Source organism: Schistocerca nitens, chromosome 4 (genome assembly GCF_023898315.1).
Source record: "Schistocerca nitens isolate TAMUIC-IGC-003100 chromosome 4, iqSchNite1.1, whole genome shotgun sequence".
NCBI classification, from domain to species: domain Eukaryota; kingdom Metazoa; phylum Arthropoda; class Insecta; order Orthoptera; family Acrididae; genus Schistocerca; species Schistocerca nitens.
The window spans coordinates 176,116,844-176,137,532 of NC_064617.1; the positions used below are offsets into that span (position 1 = coordinate 176,116,844).

The 20,689-nt window shown below is 47.8% G+C and overlaps 1 protein-coding gene across 1 annotated transcript in view; it reads right to left on the minus strand.

Annotated features, from left to right (window-relative positions):
- LOC126252186 (basic proline-rich protein-like) overlaps positions 1-20,689 on the minus strand; it is an 89,817-nt gene that overhangs the window by 28,471 nt on the left and 40,657 nt on the right. The window contains exons 2-4 of the mRNA XM_049953057.1: positions 14,085-14,519; positions 12,869-13,949; positions 12,185-12,310 (exon numbers count right to left, since the gene is read on the minus strand). Coding sequence (XP_049809014.1) covers positions 12,185-12,310; positions 12,869-13,949; positions 14,085-14,519 — 1,642 coding nt within the window. The remainder of the gene's footprint in view (positions 1-12,184; positions 12,311-12,868; positions 13,950-14,084; positions 14,520-20,689) is intronic.

Below are 20,689 nucleotides of genomic sequence, written 5' to 3' on the forward strand. Positions count from 1 at the left end.
TGGTATAATGAAACTTCCTGGCAGATTATAACTGTGTGCCGGACCGAGACTCTAACTCGGGACCGTTGCTTTTCTCGGGCAAGTGCTCCACCATCTGAGAAACCCAAGCACGACTCATGCCCGTCCTCACAGCTTCAGTTCTGCCAGTACCAACTTTACAGAAGCTCCTGCGAACCTTGCAGAACTAGAACAGGAAGTTTCATATCAGAGTACACTTCGCTGCAGAGTGAAATCTCATTATGGTGTAATGAATTGCCGAATGTGATAGCGAAAGTAAAGTAACATCTCAATTGCAAGGCTGTTTGGCGAATTTCATTGTTAAAATGGCAAGGTTCGTCTGTGTCAGCGTATCACCAATTAGGAACCCCTGAAAACGGAAAGAAGTCGACCTGCTACAATATCGCGGTTCTAGACGACGCCACCCACCTGAATACCTGGGAATTTGTGGTAAGGTCTTATAGGACGCACTACTTAATCTAACTTAAACTTACTTACGCTAAGGACAACACACACACACCCAAGCCCGAGGGAGATAAAAAAAATGGCTCTGAGCACTATGGGACTTCTATGGTCATCAGTCCCCTAGAACTACTTAAACCTAACTAACCTAAGGACATCACACACATCCATGCCCGAGGCAGGATTCGAACCTGCGACCGTAGCAGTCCCGCGGTTCCGGACTGCGCGCCTAGAACCACGAGACCACCGCGGCCGGCTCCCGAGGGAGAACTCTAACCTCCGACGGGAGGAGCCGCGCGGACCATGACAAAACGCCTCAGACCGCGCGGCTGCCGGACAACTATTCAAGAATTTCTTACCCCGAGAAAAACAAGAATTTCTTACCCCGAGAAAACCTAAAAGTACGCATTAAACAATCAGTGCAGAGGCGTTATCGGCACCTTAGATACGTAGTGACCCATCAGAGCAATTAAATGAATGTATAACGTGGAATGACAGAGTTAGTTAACCACTAAGACCAATAGTTGGAGGCAACATAATTGGAATGTGAATATTTGTTCGTGTCCGTGTGTACGCTTGGGAGATGCTTCTGCCGAGCCGAGGGTGGCCGCGATTAGTAGTTTCTACACTCCTGGAAATGGAAATAAGAACACCGTGAATTCATTGTCCCAGGAAGGGGAAACTTTATTGACACATTCCTGGGGTCAGATACATCACATGATCAGACTGACAGAACCAGAGGCACATAGACACAGGCAACAGAGCAGGCACAATGTCGGCACTAGTACAGTGTATATCCACCTTTCGCAGCAATGCAGGCTGCTATTCTCCCATGGAGACGATCGTAGAGATGCTGGATGTAGTCCTGTGGAACGGCTTGCCATGCCATTTCCACCTGGCGCCTCAGTTGGACCAGCGTTCGTGCTGGACGTGCAGACCGCGTGAGACGACGCTTCATCCAGTCCCAAACATGCTCAATGGGGCACAGATCCGGAGATCTTGCTGGCCAGGGTAGTTGACTTACACCTTCTAGAGCACGTTGGGTGGCACGGGATACATGCGGACGTGCATTGTCCTGTTGGAACAGCAAGTTCCCTTGCCGGTCTAGGAATGGTAGAACGATGGGTTCGATGACGGTTTGGATGTACCGTGCACTATTCAGTGTCCCCTCGACGATCACCAGTGGTGTACGGCTAGTGTAGGAGATCGCTCCCCACACCATGATGCCGGGTGTTGGCCCTGTGTGCCTCGGACGTATGCAGTCCTGATTGTGGCACTCACCTGCACGGCGCCAAACACGCATGCGACCATCATTGGCACCAAGGCAGAAGCGACTCTCATCGCTGAAGACGACACGTCTCCATTCGTCCCTCCATTCACGCCTGTCGCGACACCACTGGAGGCGGGCTGCACGATGTTGGGGCGTGAGCGGAAGACGGCCTAACGGTGTGCGGGACCGTAGCCCAGCTTCATGGAGACGGTTGCGAATGGTCCTCGCCGATACCCCAGGAGCAACAGTGTCCCTAATTTGCTGGGAAGTGGCGGTGCGGTCCCCTACGGCACTGCGTAGGATCCTACGGTCTTGGCGTGCATCCGTGCGTCGCTGCGGTCCGGTCCCAGGTCGACGGGCACGTGCACCTTCCGCCGACCACTGGCGACAACATCGATGTACTGTGGAGACCTCACGCCCCACGTGTTGAGCAATTCGGCGGTACGTCCACCCGGCCTCCCGCATACCCACTATACGCCCTAGCTCAAAGTCCGTCAACTGCACATACGGTTCACGTCCACGCTGTCGCGGCATGCTACCAGTGTTAAAGACTGCGATGGAGCTCCGTATGCCACGGCAAACTGGCTGACACTGACGGCGGCGGTGCACAAATGCTGCGCAGCTAGCGCCATTCGACGGCCAACACCGCGGTTCCTGGTGTGTCCGCTGTGCCGTGCGTGTGATCATTGCTTGTACAGCCCTCTCGCAGTGTCCGGAGCAAGTATGGTGGGTCTGACACACCGGTGTCAATGTGTTCTTTTTTCCATTTCCAGGAGTGTAGTTAGGTGCGTCCGACTCACCCGGGATGTCACGAAAGTGGGGACCGCGCTTGGACAAGTGTAGCGCCCAACGCGTTTAATTTTTGTCCCGCCCATTCCAGGTCGCAGTGCATTACCCTGACCCTCGCTTTAAGCTACGGGACACATTGTACAGCTTAGTCGGCACAAGCCATTTACGAGTTCAGGATGTCATGAGTGACACCCTGACGCCTACTTAAAGTATATCTGTGGGGAGAAGAGCGTTGTCTGCCGCGGAAGGAGAACCGCCGTTGACATCAGAATACGTCATATGGTTATACATAGCTTTTGTCGGCAAATTTAGCTTTTTGGAGAGTGCTTTACACCTTGTCTACAGTTGAGTCAACGTAAGTTGACCCCTGACAGTTACATCGGCTGGGCATGGCAATTTTGCGTGGCCACTTTAGCCAATAATGCAAACGCCTCAGTGTTGCCACAGCTCTGTAGCCGTCTACCGTTTCTGCCTGGGGCCGTTAGTGCTCGACGATTGGAGATAGTTTTTTGGCGACTCTCCTTTTGAAGCGATGGTGTTGAGAAGGGAAGCAGGGAGGATTTTTTCGGGCATTCGGCTGTGATATGCCCGAGAGTACGGTCTCGGTTGTCCGCGGGTGCCAACCAGTATTCTCCACTCAACTTTGTGCAAGAACACACTGGTTGCTGTTGTAATACACTCCTGGAAATGGAAAAAAGAACACATTGACACCGGTGTGTCAGACCCACCATACTTGCTCCGGACACTGCGAGAGGGCTGTACAAGCAATGATCACACGCACGGCACAGCGGACACACCAGGAACCGCGGTGTTGGCCGTCGAATGGCGCTAGCTGCGCAGCATTTGTGCACCGCCGCCGTCAGTGTCAGCCAGTTTGCCGTGGCATACGGAGCTCCATCGCAGTCTAACACTGGTAGCATGCCGCGACAGCGTGGACGTGAACCGTATGTGCAGTTGACGGACTTTGAGCGAGGGCGTATAGTGGGCATGCGGGAGGCCGGGTGGACGTACCGCCGAATTGCTCAACACGTGGGGCGTGAGGTCTCCACAGTATATCGATGTTGTCGCCAGTGGTCGGCGGAAGGTGCACGTGCCCGTCGACCTGGGACCGGACCGCAGCGACGCACGGATGCACGCCAAGACCGTAGGATCCTACGCAGTGCCGTAGGGGACCGCACCGCCACTTCCCAGCAAATTAGGGACACTGTTGCTCCTGGGGTATCGGCGAGGACCATTCGCAACCGTCTCCATGAAGCTGGGCTACGGTCCCGCACACCGTTTGGCCGTCTTCCGCTCACGCCCCAACATCGTGCAGCCCGCCTCCAGTGCTGTCGCGACAGGCGTGAATGGAGGGACGAATGGAGACGTGTCGTCTTCAGCGATGAGAGTCGCTTCTGCCTTGGTGCCAATGATGGTCGTATGCGTGTTTGGCGCCGTGCAGGTGAGCGCCACAATCAGGACTGCATACGACCGAGGCACACAGGGCCAACACCCGGCATCATGGTGTGGGGAGCGATCTCCTACACTGGCCGTACACCACTGGTGATCGTCGAGGGGACACTGAATAGTGCACGGTACATCCAAACCGTCATCGAACCCATCGTTCTACCATTCCTAGACCGGCAAGGGAACTTGCTGTTCCAACAGGACAATGCACGTCCGCATGTATCCCGTGCCACCCAACGTGCTCTAGAAGGTGTAAGTCAACTACCCTGGCCAGCAAGATCTCCGGATCTGTCCCCCATTGAGCATGTTTGGGACTGGATGAAGCGTCCTCTCACGCGGTCTGCACGTCCAGCACGAACGCTGGTCCAACTGAGGCGCCAGGTGGAAATGGCATGGCAAGCCGTTCCACAGGACTACATCCAGCATCTCTACGATCGTCTCCATGGGAGAATAGCAGCCTGCATTGCTGCGAAAGGTGGATATACACTGTACTAGTGCCGACATTGTGCATGCTCTGTTGCCTGTGTCTATGTGCCTGTGGTTCTGTCAGTGTGATCATGTGATGTATCTGACCCCAGGAATGTGTCAATAAAGTTTCCCCTTCCTGGGACAATGAATTCACGGTGTTCTTATTTCAATTTCCAGGAGTGTAGTTACGCACCTAGGAACAGACACCGTGTCATACATTCCCCAGTACACTGGTGAACATATCCACAGCCAGTGCATATTAGGGATTTTTCTTGAGGAGTTGATTCTTCACTTGACTGAGTCCATCTGACCTGTAGTTCTTATACTTTAGCCAATATAGTGAACTGGCAGCTAGAGGTGCCTAATCTTTGTCAATTCAGGGGAAGTCTGATACATCTGTATCGATACTCTTCAAATCACATTTAAGTGCCTGGCAGAGATGGTTCACCGAACCACCTTCACAATTCTCTATTATTCCAATCTCGTACAGCGTGCGGAAAGATCTAACAAATATCTTTTCGTGCGTGTTCTGATTTCCCTTATTTTATCAGGGTGATGGTTTCTCGCTATGTAGATCGGTGTCAAGAAAACATTTTCGCATTTAGATGACAAAGTTGGTGATTGGAATTTAGTGAGAAGATTCCTCTGCAACGAAAAACACCTTTGTTTTAATGATGTCCATCCCAAATCCTGTATCATTTCAGTGACACTCTTTCCCCTATTTCTTAATAGTACAAAACGTGCTGCCCTTCTTTGAATTTTTTTCGATGTACGTCGTCAATCCTATCTGGTAAGGATCCCACACCATGCAGCAGTATTCTAGAAGAGGACAGCCAAGCGTACTGGAGGCAGTGTCCTTAGTAGATCTGTTACATTTTCTAAGTGTACTGGCAATAAAACGCAGTCTTTGGTTAGCCTTCTCCACAACATTTTCTGTTTATTCCATCCAAAGTTCTAACTCCTACGTATTTGTTTGAATTTACGGTCTTTAGATTTGATTGATTTATCGTGTAATCGAAGTTTAACGGATTCCTTTTAGCACTCAAGTGGATGACCTCACACTTTTCGTTATTTAGGGTCAATTGCTAATTTTAGCGCTATGTTGTTGTTGTTGTGGTCTTCAGTCCTGAGACTGGTTTGATGCAGCTCTCCATGCTACTCTATCCTGTGCAAGCTTCTTCATCTCCCAGTACCTACTGCAACCTACATCCTTCTGAATCTGCTTAGTGTATTCATCTCTTGGTCTCCCTCTACGATTTTTACCCTCCACGCTGCCCTCCAATGCTAAACTTGTGATCCCTTGATGCCTCAAAACATGTCCTGCCAACCGATCCCTTCTTTTAGTCAAGTTGTGCCACAAACTTCTCTTCTCCCCAATCCTATTCAATACCTCCTCATTAGTTACGTGATCTACCCACCTTATCTTCAGCATTCTTCTGTAGCACCACATTTCGAAAGCTTCTATTCTCTTCTTGTCCAAACTAGTTATCGTCCATGTCTCACTTCCATACATGGCTACACTCCATACAAATACTTTCAGAAACGACTTCCTGACACCTAAATCTATACTCGATGTTAACAAATTTCTCTTCTCGAGAAACGCTTTCCTTGCCATTGCCAGTCTACATTTTATATCCTCTCTACCTCGACCATCATCGGTTATTTTACTCCCTAAATAGCAAAACTCCTTTACTACTTTAAGTGTCTCATTTCCTAATCTAATTCCCTCAGCATCACCCGACTTAATTTGACTACATTCCATTATCCTCGTTTTGCTTTTGTTGATGTTCATCTTATATCCTCCTTTCAAGACATTGTCCATTCCGTTCAACTGCTCTTCCAAGTCCTTTGCTGTCTCTGACAGAATTACAATGTCATCGGCGAACCTCAAAGTTTTTACTTCTTCTCCATGAATTACGGCTGCTCTGATTGTCTCCCAAATCGTTTATATAGACAAGAAACAGCAGAGTATCTGTAACACTGCCTTTGAGAACGCCAGATATCACTTCTGTTTTACTCGATGGCTCCCCGTCAGTTGCTACGAACTGTGACCTCTGACGGGAAATCACGTCACATAACTGAGACGATATTCCATAGGCACGGAATTTCACTACAAGCCGCTTTTACGTAAAGCGTTTACGTTGCGATTATTTTATGAGACGGATCATGTCAACTTGACCATTCCTTTCCAATTTTATAACTGTCATCCGTTGATATCTGTCAATTTTCGTTCATGTGTTTTCAATAATTTCTACCAGTGTTGTTTTTCTGTTTTCACATGTTCCATTCTGAGGAGAACACTTAGTCATTTCAGTACATAATTCTTACAATTCATTTATGAATTTATTAATTACCTTGTGAGTGGAGCAGACGGTAGAAGAAAAGTAATCTTATACTAAAAGTCCAACTTATGGCCACTGCTGAACGTTAGTGTTATGAAGTCCATTGTGCAGCATTATTGGTGGTGAGCCTTAAGAATGATACTGATCTGCGGAAGAAATTCTGGATCAGGTATTCCAGCAACATGAACTGAACTTCACCTCTTACAAATTTCAATCAATAGGCGGATTTTTCATCTGAAGCTTTGTTGCCTGCCCTATTTAAAAGACTGAAACAGACAGACTGTACTGGGCTAGTCTACGAGGTGGTTGTACAGATAGTCAGGTGCAACTGAAGTTTCGTGGAAAGAAAATTTTTGAACATACACCAGAGGCTGCCCAAAGGGCTCTGTTTGTCATCCAGAGTTCTGGGAGTTTGGCAAAGAGCCGTTAAGTGTACCAGCTCCAGAGTATAACGCTAGATGCTGCATCGGCTCTTATCATAATGATAATAGTACTGCTAACAAAAATCCTAAGTTAGAGGAAAATCGTATGGTAATTCTCGAAAGACTAAATAACTGATGCCGGCCACGGTGGTCTCGCGGTTCTAGGCGCGCAGTCCGGAACCGCGCGACTGCTACGGTCGCAGGTTCGAATCCTGCCTCGGGCAGGGATGTGTGTGATGCCCTTAGGTTGGTTAGGTTTAACTAGTTCTAAGTTCTAGGGGACTGATGACCTAAGATGTTAAGTCCCATAGTGCTCAGAGCCATTTGAACCATTTTTTAAATACCTGATGCGTAGAAATCTAACGATAGCAGCACACAAAACAGTTTGTATGTCACAAAAGGAAACATCATCAAGAACGAGAAACCCCACAATCAGAATAAATGACCAACTTGTGGAAAGAAAAGAATTGTACGCGTGCCTTGGAATTAACATCGACGAAATGCCGAACTTCCTTCTGCATTTAGAAATCTGCCAGAGGCGCATTTAAGTCCTTGACAAAATAGCAGCAACTGGCCAAAGAGTATTTCAGATGGCACTAAGTGCAATAAGACTGTACCACAACGCAACCCTACTTCCTGTTGTGGGCCACAAGCCGAGCGCTTGGACGCACAGAGCTGGGCTCATAGCCAGCACAGGCTGTTAGGCGAGCACAGAAAGTGTACTCTTGCGCCTGACAGGCGCTTACTGAAAAGCACTGACTGAAATGTTGCTTGTGGTCTACGCTTGCTGCCTCTAGACCTACCCTTAAGAGAGAAAGAGGTGCACAATATTGGCTCAGAAATCTCGAATACGATACAGTAAATAAAGGCATGCTTTGACAGAGAAGGGCAACCAGTCTGGGGACAGAGCAGAAACAGGGAGGAGAACCCATCAGTTCCTTCGTAATATAAAAGGAAGAACAAGACTGACGTACTTCCTTCTGACCAAGAGAGCTATACACAGCCTGTCGCGACATGGTCCATATGCATGCTACTTAGTAAAAATACAGTACAACGTACCACAGACACTTGGGAATGTGGATCAAACAGCACCCCTGAATCACATCGCCGGGCAACGTGCTATTAGAGCAGACGTTACAGACGAGTACAGGAACGCTTTGCTAATACAACTGTCTACACTGACATGAAAAAAAAGCCATGGGATCCTTTTTACCCGGCGTCGTGCAGCAACTCGACGTGACATGGACTCGATAAGTCTTTGGAAGTCCCCTGCAGAAGTACTGAACTATACTGCCTCTCTAGCCGCCCGTAATCGCGAAAGGTTCCCTGTGCAGGATTTTGTGCACAAACTGCCCCGTCCATTATGTCTTATAAATTTCAATAGATGTCAGGTTGTCTGGGTAGTTAAGTGATTCGCTAGATTTGTCTAGAATCATCTTCAAACCAGTCGTCAACAACTGTGGCCCAGAGAGATATTTGGGAATATGAAGTACGAGGGGCGTTTGACAAGTCCGTGCAAAAATAAAAACTACTCACGTGTTTGGGGCAAACCTGTTTTATTTTTCGACACAGTCTCCTTTTGGACTTCTACACTTCGTCCAATGCTGTTCTAATTTGTTGATCCTTTCCGAATAAAAGGAACTGTCAAAGTCTGCAAAATAGTTATTAGTTGCTGCACCTCCTCGTTTGAATAAAATCTTCGTCCCGCCAGCCATTTCTTCAAATTGGGGAACGAATAGCAGTCCGAGAGAGCCAATTCTGGAGAATAGGGGGGATGTCAAACGAGTTGGAATCCTGTTTCCATTAATTTTGCGACCACAACTATTGAGGTGTGTGCTGGTGCATTTTCGTGTTGGAAAGGACTATTTTGCGGTCCATTCGCTGGCATTTTTCTTGCAGATCGGTTTTCAAACGGTCCAATAACGATGAATAATATGCACCTATAATAGTTTTACCCTTTCCCAGATAGTCGATGAGGATTATCCTTAGCGAATCCTAAAAGACAGTCGCCATAACCTTTCCGGCCGAAGGACAGGTCTTCACCTTTTTTGGTGCATGTTCTCCATTGGTAACGCATTGTTTAGACTGTTCTTTGGTTTCAGGAGTATAGTAATGTATCCATGTTTCATCCACAGTGACGAAACGACGCTTTAAGTCCTGCGGATTCTTCCTCAAAAGCTGCAAATCATGCTTGCAACACTTCACACGATTCCAATTTTGGTCAAGCGTGAGCAATCACGGAACCCATCTTGCGGATAGCTTCCTGATGTCCAAATGTTTATGCAAAATATTATGTACCCGTTCATTCGAGATGCCCATAGCAAATGGTTCAAATGGCTCTGAGCACTATGGGACGTAACATCTGTGGTCATCAGTCCCCTAGAACTTAGAACTACTTAAACCTAACTAACCTGCCCGAGGCATGCGACCGTAGCATGCCCACAGCACTAGCAATCCCACGTACCTTAAATTTTTCTGTCATCCATCACCATATCATGGATTTTATCAATGATTTCTGGAGTCGTAACCTCCACAGGGCATCCAGAACGTTCAGCATCACTTGTGCCCATATGGCCACTCCGAAAATTTTGAAACTACTTAAAAACTGAAACTTCCTGGCAGATTAAAACTGTGTGCCAGACCGAGACTCGAACTCGGGACCTTTTGACAATGACTCGACGTCCTTGATTCACACGAATGACAAATACGAATAAATAGACCAATATGGCTGAAACTTGGGTGTGCGTTCTTTCCAAAGATGCTACTAACTAAACATGACCTCGATGCGCGCCTGTGGTGCCATCTCTCGGACTTTGCACGGACTATTCTAACTCCCCTCGTACATGAATGGCTGCAGACTGACAATAAGTAGCCGAACATAACATTTTCCAGTCAGCGATCAGTTCACCTGGACCAGATGACCCAGTCCATTTCGTTATGGACCACCACCAGTTTGCACAGTGCCTTGTTGACAACTTGGGTCCATGGTTTCGCGGCGTCCGCGCCACACTCTAATAGTACCATTAGCTCGTACCAACTGAAATCTGAACTCATCTGACCAGGCCACCGTTTTTCAGTCGTCCAGAGACCGACCAATATGATCACCAGTCCAAGAGAGGCGCTCGATGTCGTTCTATGACCAAAGGCATTCGCGTCGCCACAGCTCATCAACGCCAGATTTTGTCGCAAGTCCCACTTTGATTTGTGCTGTTATTTCACGCAGTGTTGCTTGTCTCTTAGCACTGAGAACTCTACGCAAACGACGCTGCTCTCGCTCGTTTAGTGAAGGCCGTAGGTCGCTGCGTTGTCCGTGGTGAGAGGTAACGCATAAAATTTGGTATTCTCGACACACACTTGACACTGTGTATCTCGGAATACAGAATTCCCTAATGATTTTCGAAATGGAATGTCTCATGCGTCTAGCTCCAACTACAATTCTGGGTTCGATGTCTTAATTCCCATCGTGTAGCCATAATCACGTTAGAAACCTTTTCAAATAAATCACGTCGGTGCAAATGACAGCTCCGCAAATGCGTATTCCTTTTATATCTTCTACACGCGGTACTGCCACCTTCTGTTTATGTGCATATCGCTATCACGTGACTTTTGTCACCTTCCATACAGTGCCTTTTAAAATACCAAATATTTCGGTTCCCTTGGTTGTGGAAGCACACACACCATACGAGCACTAACAATTTGCCAACGTTCAAGTTTACTTAGCCACGCTGTAATGCACTCCGAACTGCACAGAACACTGTCGTGACCACTACTGACACTTTCAACCTATCGACGATGCTGTACAAAAAAATGGCTCTGAGCACTATGGGACTTAACAGCTATGGTCATCAGTCCCCTAGAACTTAGAACTACTTAAACCTAACTAACCTAAGGACATCACACAACACCCAGCCATCACGAGGCAGAGAAAATCCCTGACCCCGCCGGGAATCGAACCCGGGAACCCGGGCGTGGGAAGCGAGAACACTACCGCACGACCACGAGCTGCGGGCGATGCTGTACAGGTACAGTTCTTGATCACATACAAAAGCGCATCTTGCAGAATCGGCTATCAGCTGCATTTGTGTTCAATAATGCATTTCTCGCGTTCTTTCCAAATTTGTGCCCAACCCTGTAGCTCTCGTTGAAAATCCAAGAACTGCCTGTTTTTGGTTCATTTACGTTCAGGTCCTGCAGTGTCCTGTTAATTGCATCAATATTTCTAATATCAAACGACAGTTACAATACACCAAGATGGGTATCACAGTTTCTCAGTCTCACTGGAAATTTAGTCTATCCTTATTAGAAAGCCACAAATATCAAAAGAACACAAAAACTGCTTTAGCAAGTGACTAAAATTTTTATGTTTCACATCGCGTTTCTGACTGCTATACCTGCATTACTTAGTGTGTAGTACTGTTGTCAGTATTTAATTATGTTCGCACCTAGTGCATTTCTCTACAGTGATCCTAAGTTTAATTTCGAAGTTATTTATAAAACAACATTTTCCAAATCGTTTTATGTGTAGTGGAACATGTAATCTATGTACAATTCCCGAAATGGTACGTACCACTGAAGTGTAGCACCACGGATTTAGCTCAGAAATATTTCTTGAAGAAAACATTCATGACCTTGTAGGAATTGTTATATCCACGGAATGAATCAAGAATGACACTGTGAAACATCGTTTATAACTGCAAAGAAGAAACGGCAGTAAACAGAAAACTATTATTTCACCCTAAGGGTAAAGCAATTCACCAAACAATAAAGACATTATACTCGAGAACGCACTGTAAATATATGAAATGAAAGTAAAATTCAGTGCAGTGTGAAATCATTTCGTGACATAGAAAATAATCCCTGAAGGAACTGTATATAAAATACCTTCCATACAAGTCGACTATATTGTTACCCTTCATAATATTTGTAGATATTCCATCAACTGTAGTCTTTATGCTCACTAACAGGGCATATTAAAAATATACTGTTACCTGTTGGAAGTACACCAGCATTCCTTTCAGGTGCACGAACAGTTGGGGCACCTGGAAAAGCTGGAGTAGGCGCACCAGCAGCTCCAAACTGGCTGGGGAAGCCTGGAGGTTGCGGTGCACCTGGAACTGTGGGCAAAGGCTGTCTCTGCAAGAAAGAGGGTGGCGGAGGCGGCGGCGGCGGCGGCGGCGTTGGCGGAGGCGGTGGTGTTGGCGGCGGCGGCGGCGGCGGAGGTATGGGAAAATGGGTGGGAGGGCTAGTAGGTGGGAGTGAGACAGCTTTGCCAGGCCCAGAAAACATTGGTTGCTCAAATGGCTGTGGTGGAGGTGGTATTGGAACTTTCGGTTGCCTACCACCTGTAATTATAGGTGGTAGTGATGGTGTTGTAGGTAGCTCAAATGGCTTTGGAGGAGATGGTGGTGGAGGTCTAGATGGGAGAGGAGGTGGTGGAGGTGGAGGTGCTGATGGAGAAGGCAGTTGGGATAGTTGAAATGGTGGTGGAGGAGGAGGAGGAGGAGGAGGAGGAGGAGGAGGGGTTGGTGGTGGTGGTGGTGGTGGTGAAGGAGGAGGAGGACTAGGGAATTTTACTACTAGATTAGGTGGCAATCCGTTTGTTTCTGTAGGTAAAGGCTGCAGCTGGAATGGTCGTGGTGAGAGTGGAACTGGAACACTTGGCTGCCTCCCACCTGGAACAACAGTAGGTGGTGAGAATACCTTATTTGTAGGTGGTGAAACAGGCAGCTCAAATGGCTTTGGTGCTGGTGGTGGTGCGGGTATGGGAACTGGAGCAGATTGGATAGTAGGTGGAGGGGAAACAGCTTTACCAGGTACAGGAAACAATGGTAGTTCAAATGGTTGCGGTGGAGGTGGTATTTTCCTAGCCCCTGTGATACTAGGCGGCAGTGATGGTGGTTTAGGTAGTTCAAATGGCTTTGGAGGAGATGGGAGTGGAGGCCTAGATGGTCTGTGAGAGGAACTTGAAAGTGGAGGTGAAGGTGATAAAGATGGAGGAAATGGGAGAGGAGGAGGAGGAGGAGGAGGAGGAGGAGGAGGAGGAGATGGTAGAAGAATTGGTGTTGGAGGCAGTGGAGGTGGTGGTGGTGGTGGTGGTGGTGGTGGTGGTGGTGGTGGTGGTGGTGGTGGTGGTGGTGGTGGTGGAGGAGGTGGAGGTGGAGGTGGTGGTGGTGGAGGTGGTGCTCTTGGCAGTGATGGTGTCAGTGAGAATAATAGTGGTGGTGGTGGAGGTGGTGGAGGTGGTGGAGGTGGTGGAGGTGGTGGAGGTGGTGGAGGTGGTGGAGGTGGTGGAGGTGGTGGAGGTGGTGGAGGTGGTGGAGGTGGTGGAGGTGGTGGAGGTGGTGGAGGTGGTGGAGGTGGTGGAGGTGGTGGAGGTGGTGGAGGTGGTGGAGGTGGTGGAGGTGGTGGAGGTGGTGGAGGTGGTGGAGGTGGTGCTCTTGGCAGTGATGGTGGTGGAGGTGGTGGAGGTGGTGGTGGAGGTGGTGGAGGTGGTGGTGGAGGTGGTGGAGGTGGTGGTGGAGGTGGTGGAGGTGGTGGAGGTGGTGGTGGAGGTGGTAGTGGAGGTGGTGGAGGTGGTGGAGGTGGTGGAGGTGGTGGTGGTGGTGGTGGAGGTGGACTTGGCAGTGATGGTGTCAGTGAGAATAATAGTGGTGGTGGTGGTGGTGGTGGTGGTGGTGGTGGTGGTGGTGGTGGTGGACTTGGCAGTGATGGTGGCAGTGAGAATGGTGGTGGTGGTGGTGGTATATTAGGAGGCTTCAAGTAATTCCTTATGATAGGTACTGTTGGTAACTCAAAAGGTGGTGGTGGTGGTGGTGGTGGTGGTGGTGGTGGTGGTGGTGGTGGTGGTGGTGATGGTGGTGGTGGTGGTGGTGGTGGCAGGATGGTTACTGGTGGTAACACTTTACTTGGTTTCATCAATGATGGTTTTTGAGGAAAAACAGATAGGGAGGGTGGCTGTAGTGGAGATGGTTGTGGAATGGGCAAAGGTTTTGGCACTGTTGTAACTCCAGGTTTTGGGAGGACAGGTGCAGGAAAATGTGGCTGTGCTGTGGGTATTGGTGGCAGCTTACCCACACCTGGACTGGCAGGTAGGACTGGGTGTGAAGGCTGGGTGACTGCAATCGGTGCCGGTGCAGGCACTGGGGCGAAGCTGGGTGGTGGTGCGGGCACCACAACGATGCCATGAGTGGGCGGCGCTCCTGGGGCGGCAGGCGAGGGGGCGGCGCCCAGAGGTCTGCCCGGCACCAGGCCAGGAGGCCCGTACTCCAGCACCGGCGTCGCTGGCCAACTACCACCCGGCGCCCACAGTGACGCGTACCATACCTGTGTATGTTCCAGTCAGCATAGTGATGTGATGCTATGTCACACCTACAAACACACTACTGATGGTTCAATTTTAACGATGCTTGCATGTAATGAAAGTCAGATGGGATGCAAATGATAAAGATTTCAGTGCAACCACACAAAGTTACATATACTAGGTCTAAGGCCCTCTACTCGTACATTCTTTGCATAATGAAGAATCGCGCAGGGTTTATTAATTCAGAAATTGCATTTGAAATTGGCTGTAAGTATTACCTACTGTCCAAGGAGGAGAAACATCTGCCAGCAGTATCAGAATTCGACTCGACTGGAAATTTTATTACATTGTTGCCAAGTTATCTTTGTCTGACCTCCATTTTTTACCGAAAATATGCATGTGACGGAAATTCGTAAGAAACATTTTTGTAGTGTTGGTTTTAGAGGACGTTAAAAAATTTTGATTTATGTTGTTTGTAACTGGATTTGGTAAATGACAATGTGGCTCACTGAGACAGTTTGCAGACAACACAGTTGTGAAAAGGATGTGCCATAGGGAATTAATTAGAAATACTGAAATATTGTAAGATGTTCTGCGCTTGGTGCAAAGACGAAGTAGGTTCTGAAGAAACATTAATATAATGAAACTTAAGTAAATAAATACATACTTAAATACACCGAGGTGAGAAAAGTCATGCGACAACTCCCAATATCTTATCACACCTCCATTTGTCCGGCACAGTGTAGCATCTCGACATGGCATGGACCCAACAAGTTGTTGGAAGCTCCCTGCAGAAATATTGAACCAAGTTGCCTCTATACGCCACATTTCGCCGTACTGGCCTCACGGATACGTACATCGTACGTCCGATAGATTTCTGCGGTTACTCCACGCAGTGTAGCTTGTTCGTTACCATTGACGACTCTACGAAAACGGCGCTGATCTCTGTCGTTAAGTGGAGGCTGTCGGCCACTGTGTTGTCCGTGGTGAGAAGTAATGCCTGAAACTTGGTATTCTCGGGACACTAAAGGCGCTGTTGATCTCGGAACAATGAATTCCGATATGGAATGTCCCACGAGTCGACTAGCTCCAACAACCATTTCGCATTCAGAGTCTCAATTCGCGTCGTGCGGCCATAATCACGCCGAAAACCTTTTCACATGAATCACTTGGGTACAAATTACAGCTCAGTCAAAGCACTCCCCTTTTATACCTTGTGCACGCGTTAGTACCATCATCTGTACTGCTATTCCGTAAGTTTTGTACTCTTAGTGTAATTTGCCGACTTAATTGGAGTCGAAGTATCAAGCAACACGTTCCTCAGTGATTAGAGGCAGTGTTCAAATGGCTCTGAGCAATATGGGACTTAACATCCGAGGTCATCAGTCCCCTGGACTTAGAACTACACTAGTGGCCATTAAAATTGCTACACCAAGAAGAAATGCAGATGAAAAACGGGTATTCATTGGACAGATAAATTATACTAGAACTGATATGTGATTACATTTTCACGCAATTTGGGTGCATAGGTCCTGAGAAATCAGTACCCAGAACAACCACCTCTAGCCGTAATAACGGCCTTGATACGCCTGGGCATTGATTCAAACAGAGCTTGGATGGCGTGTACAAGTACAGCTGCCCATGCAGCTTGAACACGATACCACAGTTCATCAAGAGAAGTGACCGGCGTATAATGAAGAGCCAGTTGCTCGGCCACCATTGACCAGGCGTTTTCAGTTGCTGAGAGATTTGGAGAATGTGCTGGCCAGGGCAATAGTCGAACATTTTCTGTATCCAGAAAGGCCCGTACAGGACCTGCAACATGCGGTCGTGCATTATCCTGCTGAAATGTAGGTTTTCGCAGGGATCAAATGAAGGGTAGAGCCACGGGTCGTAACACATCTGAAATGTAACGTCCACTGTTCAAAGTGCCGTCAATGCGAACAAGAGGTGACGGAGACGTGTAACCAATGGCACCCCATACCATCATGCCGGGTGATGTGCGTTCACCGCGATGTCGCCAAACATGGATGCGACCATCATGATGCTGTAAACAGAATCTGGGTTCATCCGAAAAAATGTTTTGCCATTCCTGCAACCAGGTTCGTCGTTGAGTACACCATCGCAGGCGCTCCTGTCTGTGATGCAGCGTCAAGGGTAACCGCAGCCACGGTCTCCGAACTAATAGTTCATGTTGCTGCAAACGACGTTGAACTGTTCGTGCAGATGGTTGTTGTCTTGCAAACGTCCCCATCTGTTGACTAAGGGATCGAGACGTGGGTGCACGATCCGTTACAGCCATGCGGATAAGATGCCTGTCATCTCGACTGCTAGTGATACGAGGCCGTTGGGATCCAGCACGGCGTTCCGTATTACCCTCCTGAACCCACCGATTCCATATTCTGCTAACAGTCATTGGATCTCGACCAACGCGAGCAGCAATGTCGCGATACGATAAACCGCAATCGCGATAGGCTACAATCCTACCTTTATCAAAGTCGGAAACGTGATGGTACGCAGTTCTCCTCCTTACACGAGGCATTACAACAACGTTTCACCAGGCAATGCCGGTCAACTGCTGTTTTTGTTCAGAAATCGGTTGGAAACTTTCCTCATGTCAGTACGTTGTAGGTGTCGCCACCGGCGCCAACGTTGTGTGAATGCTCTGAAAAGCTAATCATTTGCATATCACAGCATCTTGTTCCTGTCGGTTAAATTTCTAGTCTGTAGCACATCATTACCGTGGTGTACCAATTTTAATGGCCAGTAGTGTACTTAAACCTAACTAACCTAAGGACATCACACACATCCATGCCCGAGGCAGGATTCGAACATGCGACCGTAGCGGTCGCGCGGTTCCAGACAGAAGTGCCTAGAACCGCTCGGCCACTCCGGCCGGCAAAATTAGTGTCGCTCAAGACATATGCCGGACTCATATTTACGGAACAATCTAAACAAAGCTCACACAGGAATTAGAACGTTTATCAAAGCCTATCGGTAACATTTCGGCCGTCTTTGGAGCCTTCACTGAATTCGATTAAAGACGAGTTGCAGAATAACGTAAAGGTGTGCAGCGAAGTTTGTCACGTTACGCGCAAATAAAGCTTTCAGCTTTTTGTTTGAACTCGCGAAAACTCTTATTCAGTGTGCACAGGTGAAACTGTAAAGCGCTGCGAATGCGCGACTGCAGAAATATTGCATCTGAACATAATGAGGTTGAGCAGTAATAGTTTTGTGCAGCTATTGGTTGACGCTGTCACGCAATTAAGGAATAGCGTCTGCCTCAGAAACCACGGTATATCATGTGGGACGTCCATTTACGTGATGTATTTGTGGTATGTTTTAGTTTTTACTGAAATACAGGAATATAAATTGCTGTACTGCTATTGCTCGAGCTTTACTACTACATTCAGTAACCTGACAAGCTTTTAGACGGACACTGCTGATTTTCAAAAACCTCAATCCTCGGTCGAGTTGAAACATGCACAAAGAAAGCGCAAAATGTGGTCAGTCTGAAGTTTTCTGTCAAAATTAAATGGTTGAAATGAACATCAGAAAATCTAAGATGACTGTGAGGAAACTATTAACAAATAAACAAAACCTATATAACGCTCATTTTTATTTTGTATTCATCACAGCTTTAAAAGAACTTCAACTATTCGGTGGACACTGCCGTTTTCACTCGAGAGGTTATACAAATTCCTTGTGCGTAGAAAGCATTTTAAGTAACTAATCTAACTAAAACACCCTTCAAAATGCCTTCCTGACAACTGAAACTGCCGTTTATTCAAGAACGCAAGGTTGACTGACACTGCAGTAGAGTATATCCGAGTTTTCCCCTGCAAAAATTGTTAAGTCTTCTGCTGAAGGGCGAGCCAAGTAATCGACTTGCAAATTTCCTCTTTGACCCATTGAATGCTGACCCTGTAATAAATTTCTGATTTGAAAAATCTTTTGCACACTATTCGACTAATTTCACGGGACACAATGCATTTTTTTTCTCTTCTTCGTCATGCAGACGCCGTTTCGTCGATGACGACCGACTTCGAAGATCCTTATTACGTGTCTTCAATTTCTCGCACATATTCTACAGATTAGAATTTGTTCTCTGTAATGGCGCCATGGACTTCTGTAAATTAGCTGTATGTGTATCATTACAAACAAAACCTGTAAAAGTACATTTATCAGCCCTCTCCTTCCGTGGTGAAAGCTTTTCTAAAATTCCTGTTCTTTTTCTGCGGAACTCACATTCTGATTCATGTAGTGTGCTAACACTACACTGTAAGTTACACGATGGAACTCTATCGCTCTTAAGCACTGGTTTCCGCGAAAAAATGTAGTAGTTCAGGCGGAAGTGCCTTTGCAATGAGGAGAGCATATTCTAGTCTTTGTAATAATCCCAGTGTCTTTTCTACCGCATTTCGGGAGCCAAATATTATACAGACTTTTATTGCGAAGAAATCATGAAACATTTCTTCAGCTCCTTTGGTGTCACAATGGTCAGACTGATAGCCAACAACAGCACAGCCCTGCGTTGCTTGCTCACACTCAAGGCAATTTCGCCTGTAAATCACTCGCTACACAAAAGTAACGAAGTGAAGACGACAACAGTCACGGAATCACACAGCCTCCAACGTACAAATGGTTCCTCTCTGACGTCATGCGCACAGTGGCAGAAATGCGTTTGCTCCTGCGCAGCAATTGCTGCGCCCGCTCCCTCCCCAACTGTATAAAACTTTAGCATGCTGCAGATTCCTCTAGTCTGCATAGTTCGAACTATTGTAGTCATGCGACAGATTTGTTCGTGACTAAAATATACTTATTTCTCGAGACATTTACTGTTTTGTCCGCTACTGAAAAGAATGCGCGCCATAGGAATGTGGATGGGAGTAGAGTGACGCGCTCTAGCCCTTCACCCATGAGGTGTTACCTGTCAGACTGCACGAGAATTCTCGAACTATCTCTCCATGGTCATTTCTGCTGGAATGCTTATACCCCCCCTCCTCCATTACCCTCCTTATGTCACCAGCCCTACAATATTTTATCGTCGTTCGCACGAGCATCATCTTTGCTATACTCAAATGATGATGTTACGTGTTGAGATTTCCTAGACCATGCCTCGAACTATGCAGCTGTTTTCTTTAGCATGGTACAAAATGTGCTCGCAGGAACGTGTCAATTATAAAGAGCCAAAGCATGATGAAACTGTTGGTCGATGGATGGAGAGAAATGTCTGTGACATAATCAAGAAATACACTCCTGGAAATTGAAATAAGAACACCGTGAATTCATTGTCCCAGGAAGGGGAAACTTCATTGACACATTCCTGGGGTCAGATACATCACATGATCACACCGACAGAACCACAGGCACATAGACACAGGCAACAGAGCATGCACAATGTCGGCACTAGTACAGTGTATATCCACCTTTCGCAGCAATGCAGGCTGCTATTCTCCCATGGAGACGATCGTAGAGATGCTGGATGTAGTTCTGTGGAACGGCTTGCCATGCCATTTCCACCTGGCGTCTCAGTTGGACCAGCGTTCGTGCTGGACGTGCAGACCGCGTGAGACGACGCTTCATCCAGTCCCAAACATGCTCAATGGGGGACAGATCCGGAGATCTTGCTGGCCAGGGTAGTTGACTTACACCTTCTAGAGCACGTTGGGTGGCACGGGATACATGCGGACGTGCATTGTCCTGTTGGAACAGCAAGTTCCCTTGCCGGTCTAGGAATGGTAGAACGATGGGTTCGATGACGGTTTGGATGTACCGTGCACTATTCAGTGTCCCCTCGACGATCACCAGTGGTGTACGGCCAGTGTAGGAGATCGCTCCCCACACCATGATGCCGGGTGTTGGCCCTGTGTGCCTCGGTCGTATGCAGTCCTGATTGTGGCGCTCACCTGCACGGCGCAAAACACGCATACGACCATCATTGGCACCAAGGCAGAAGCGACTCTCATCGCTGAAGACGACACGTCTCCATTCGTCCCTCCATTCACGCCTGTCGCGACACCACTGGAGGCGGGCTGCACGATGTTGGGGCGTGAGCGGAAGACGGCCTAACGGTGTGCGGGTCCGTAGCCCAGCTTCATGGAGACGGTTGCGAATGGTCCTCGCCGATACCCCAGGAGCAACAGTGTCCCTAATTTGCTGGGAAGTGGCGGTGCGATCCCCTACGGCACTG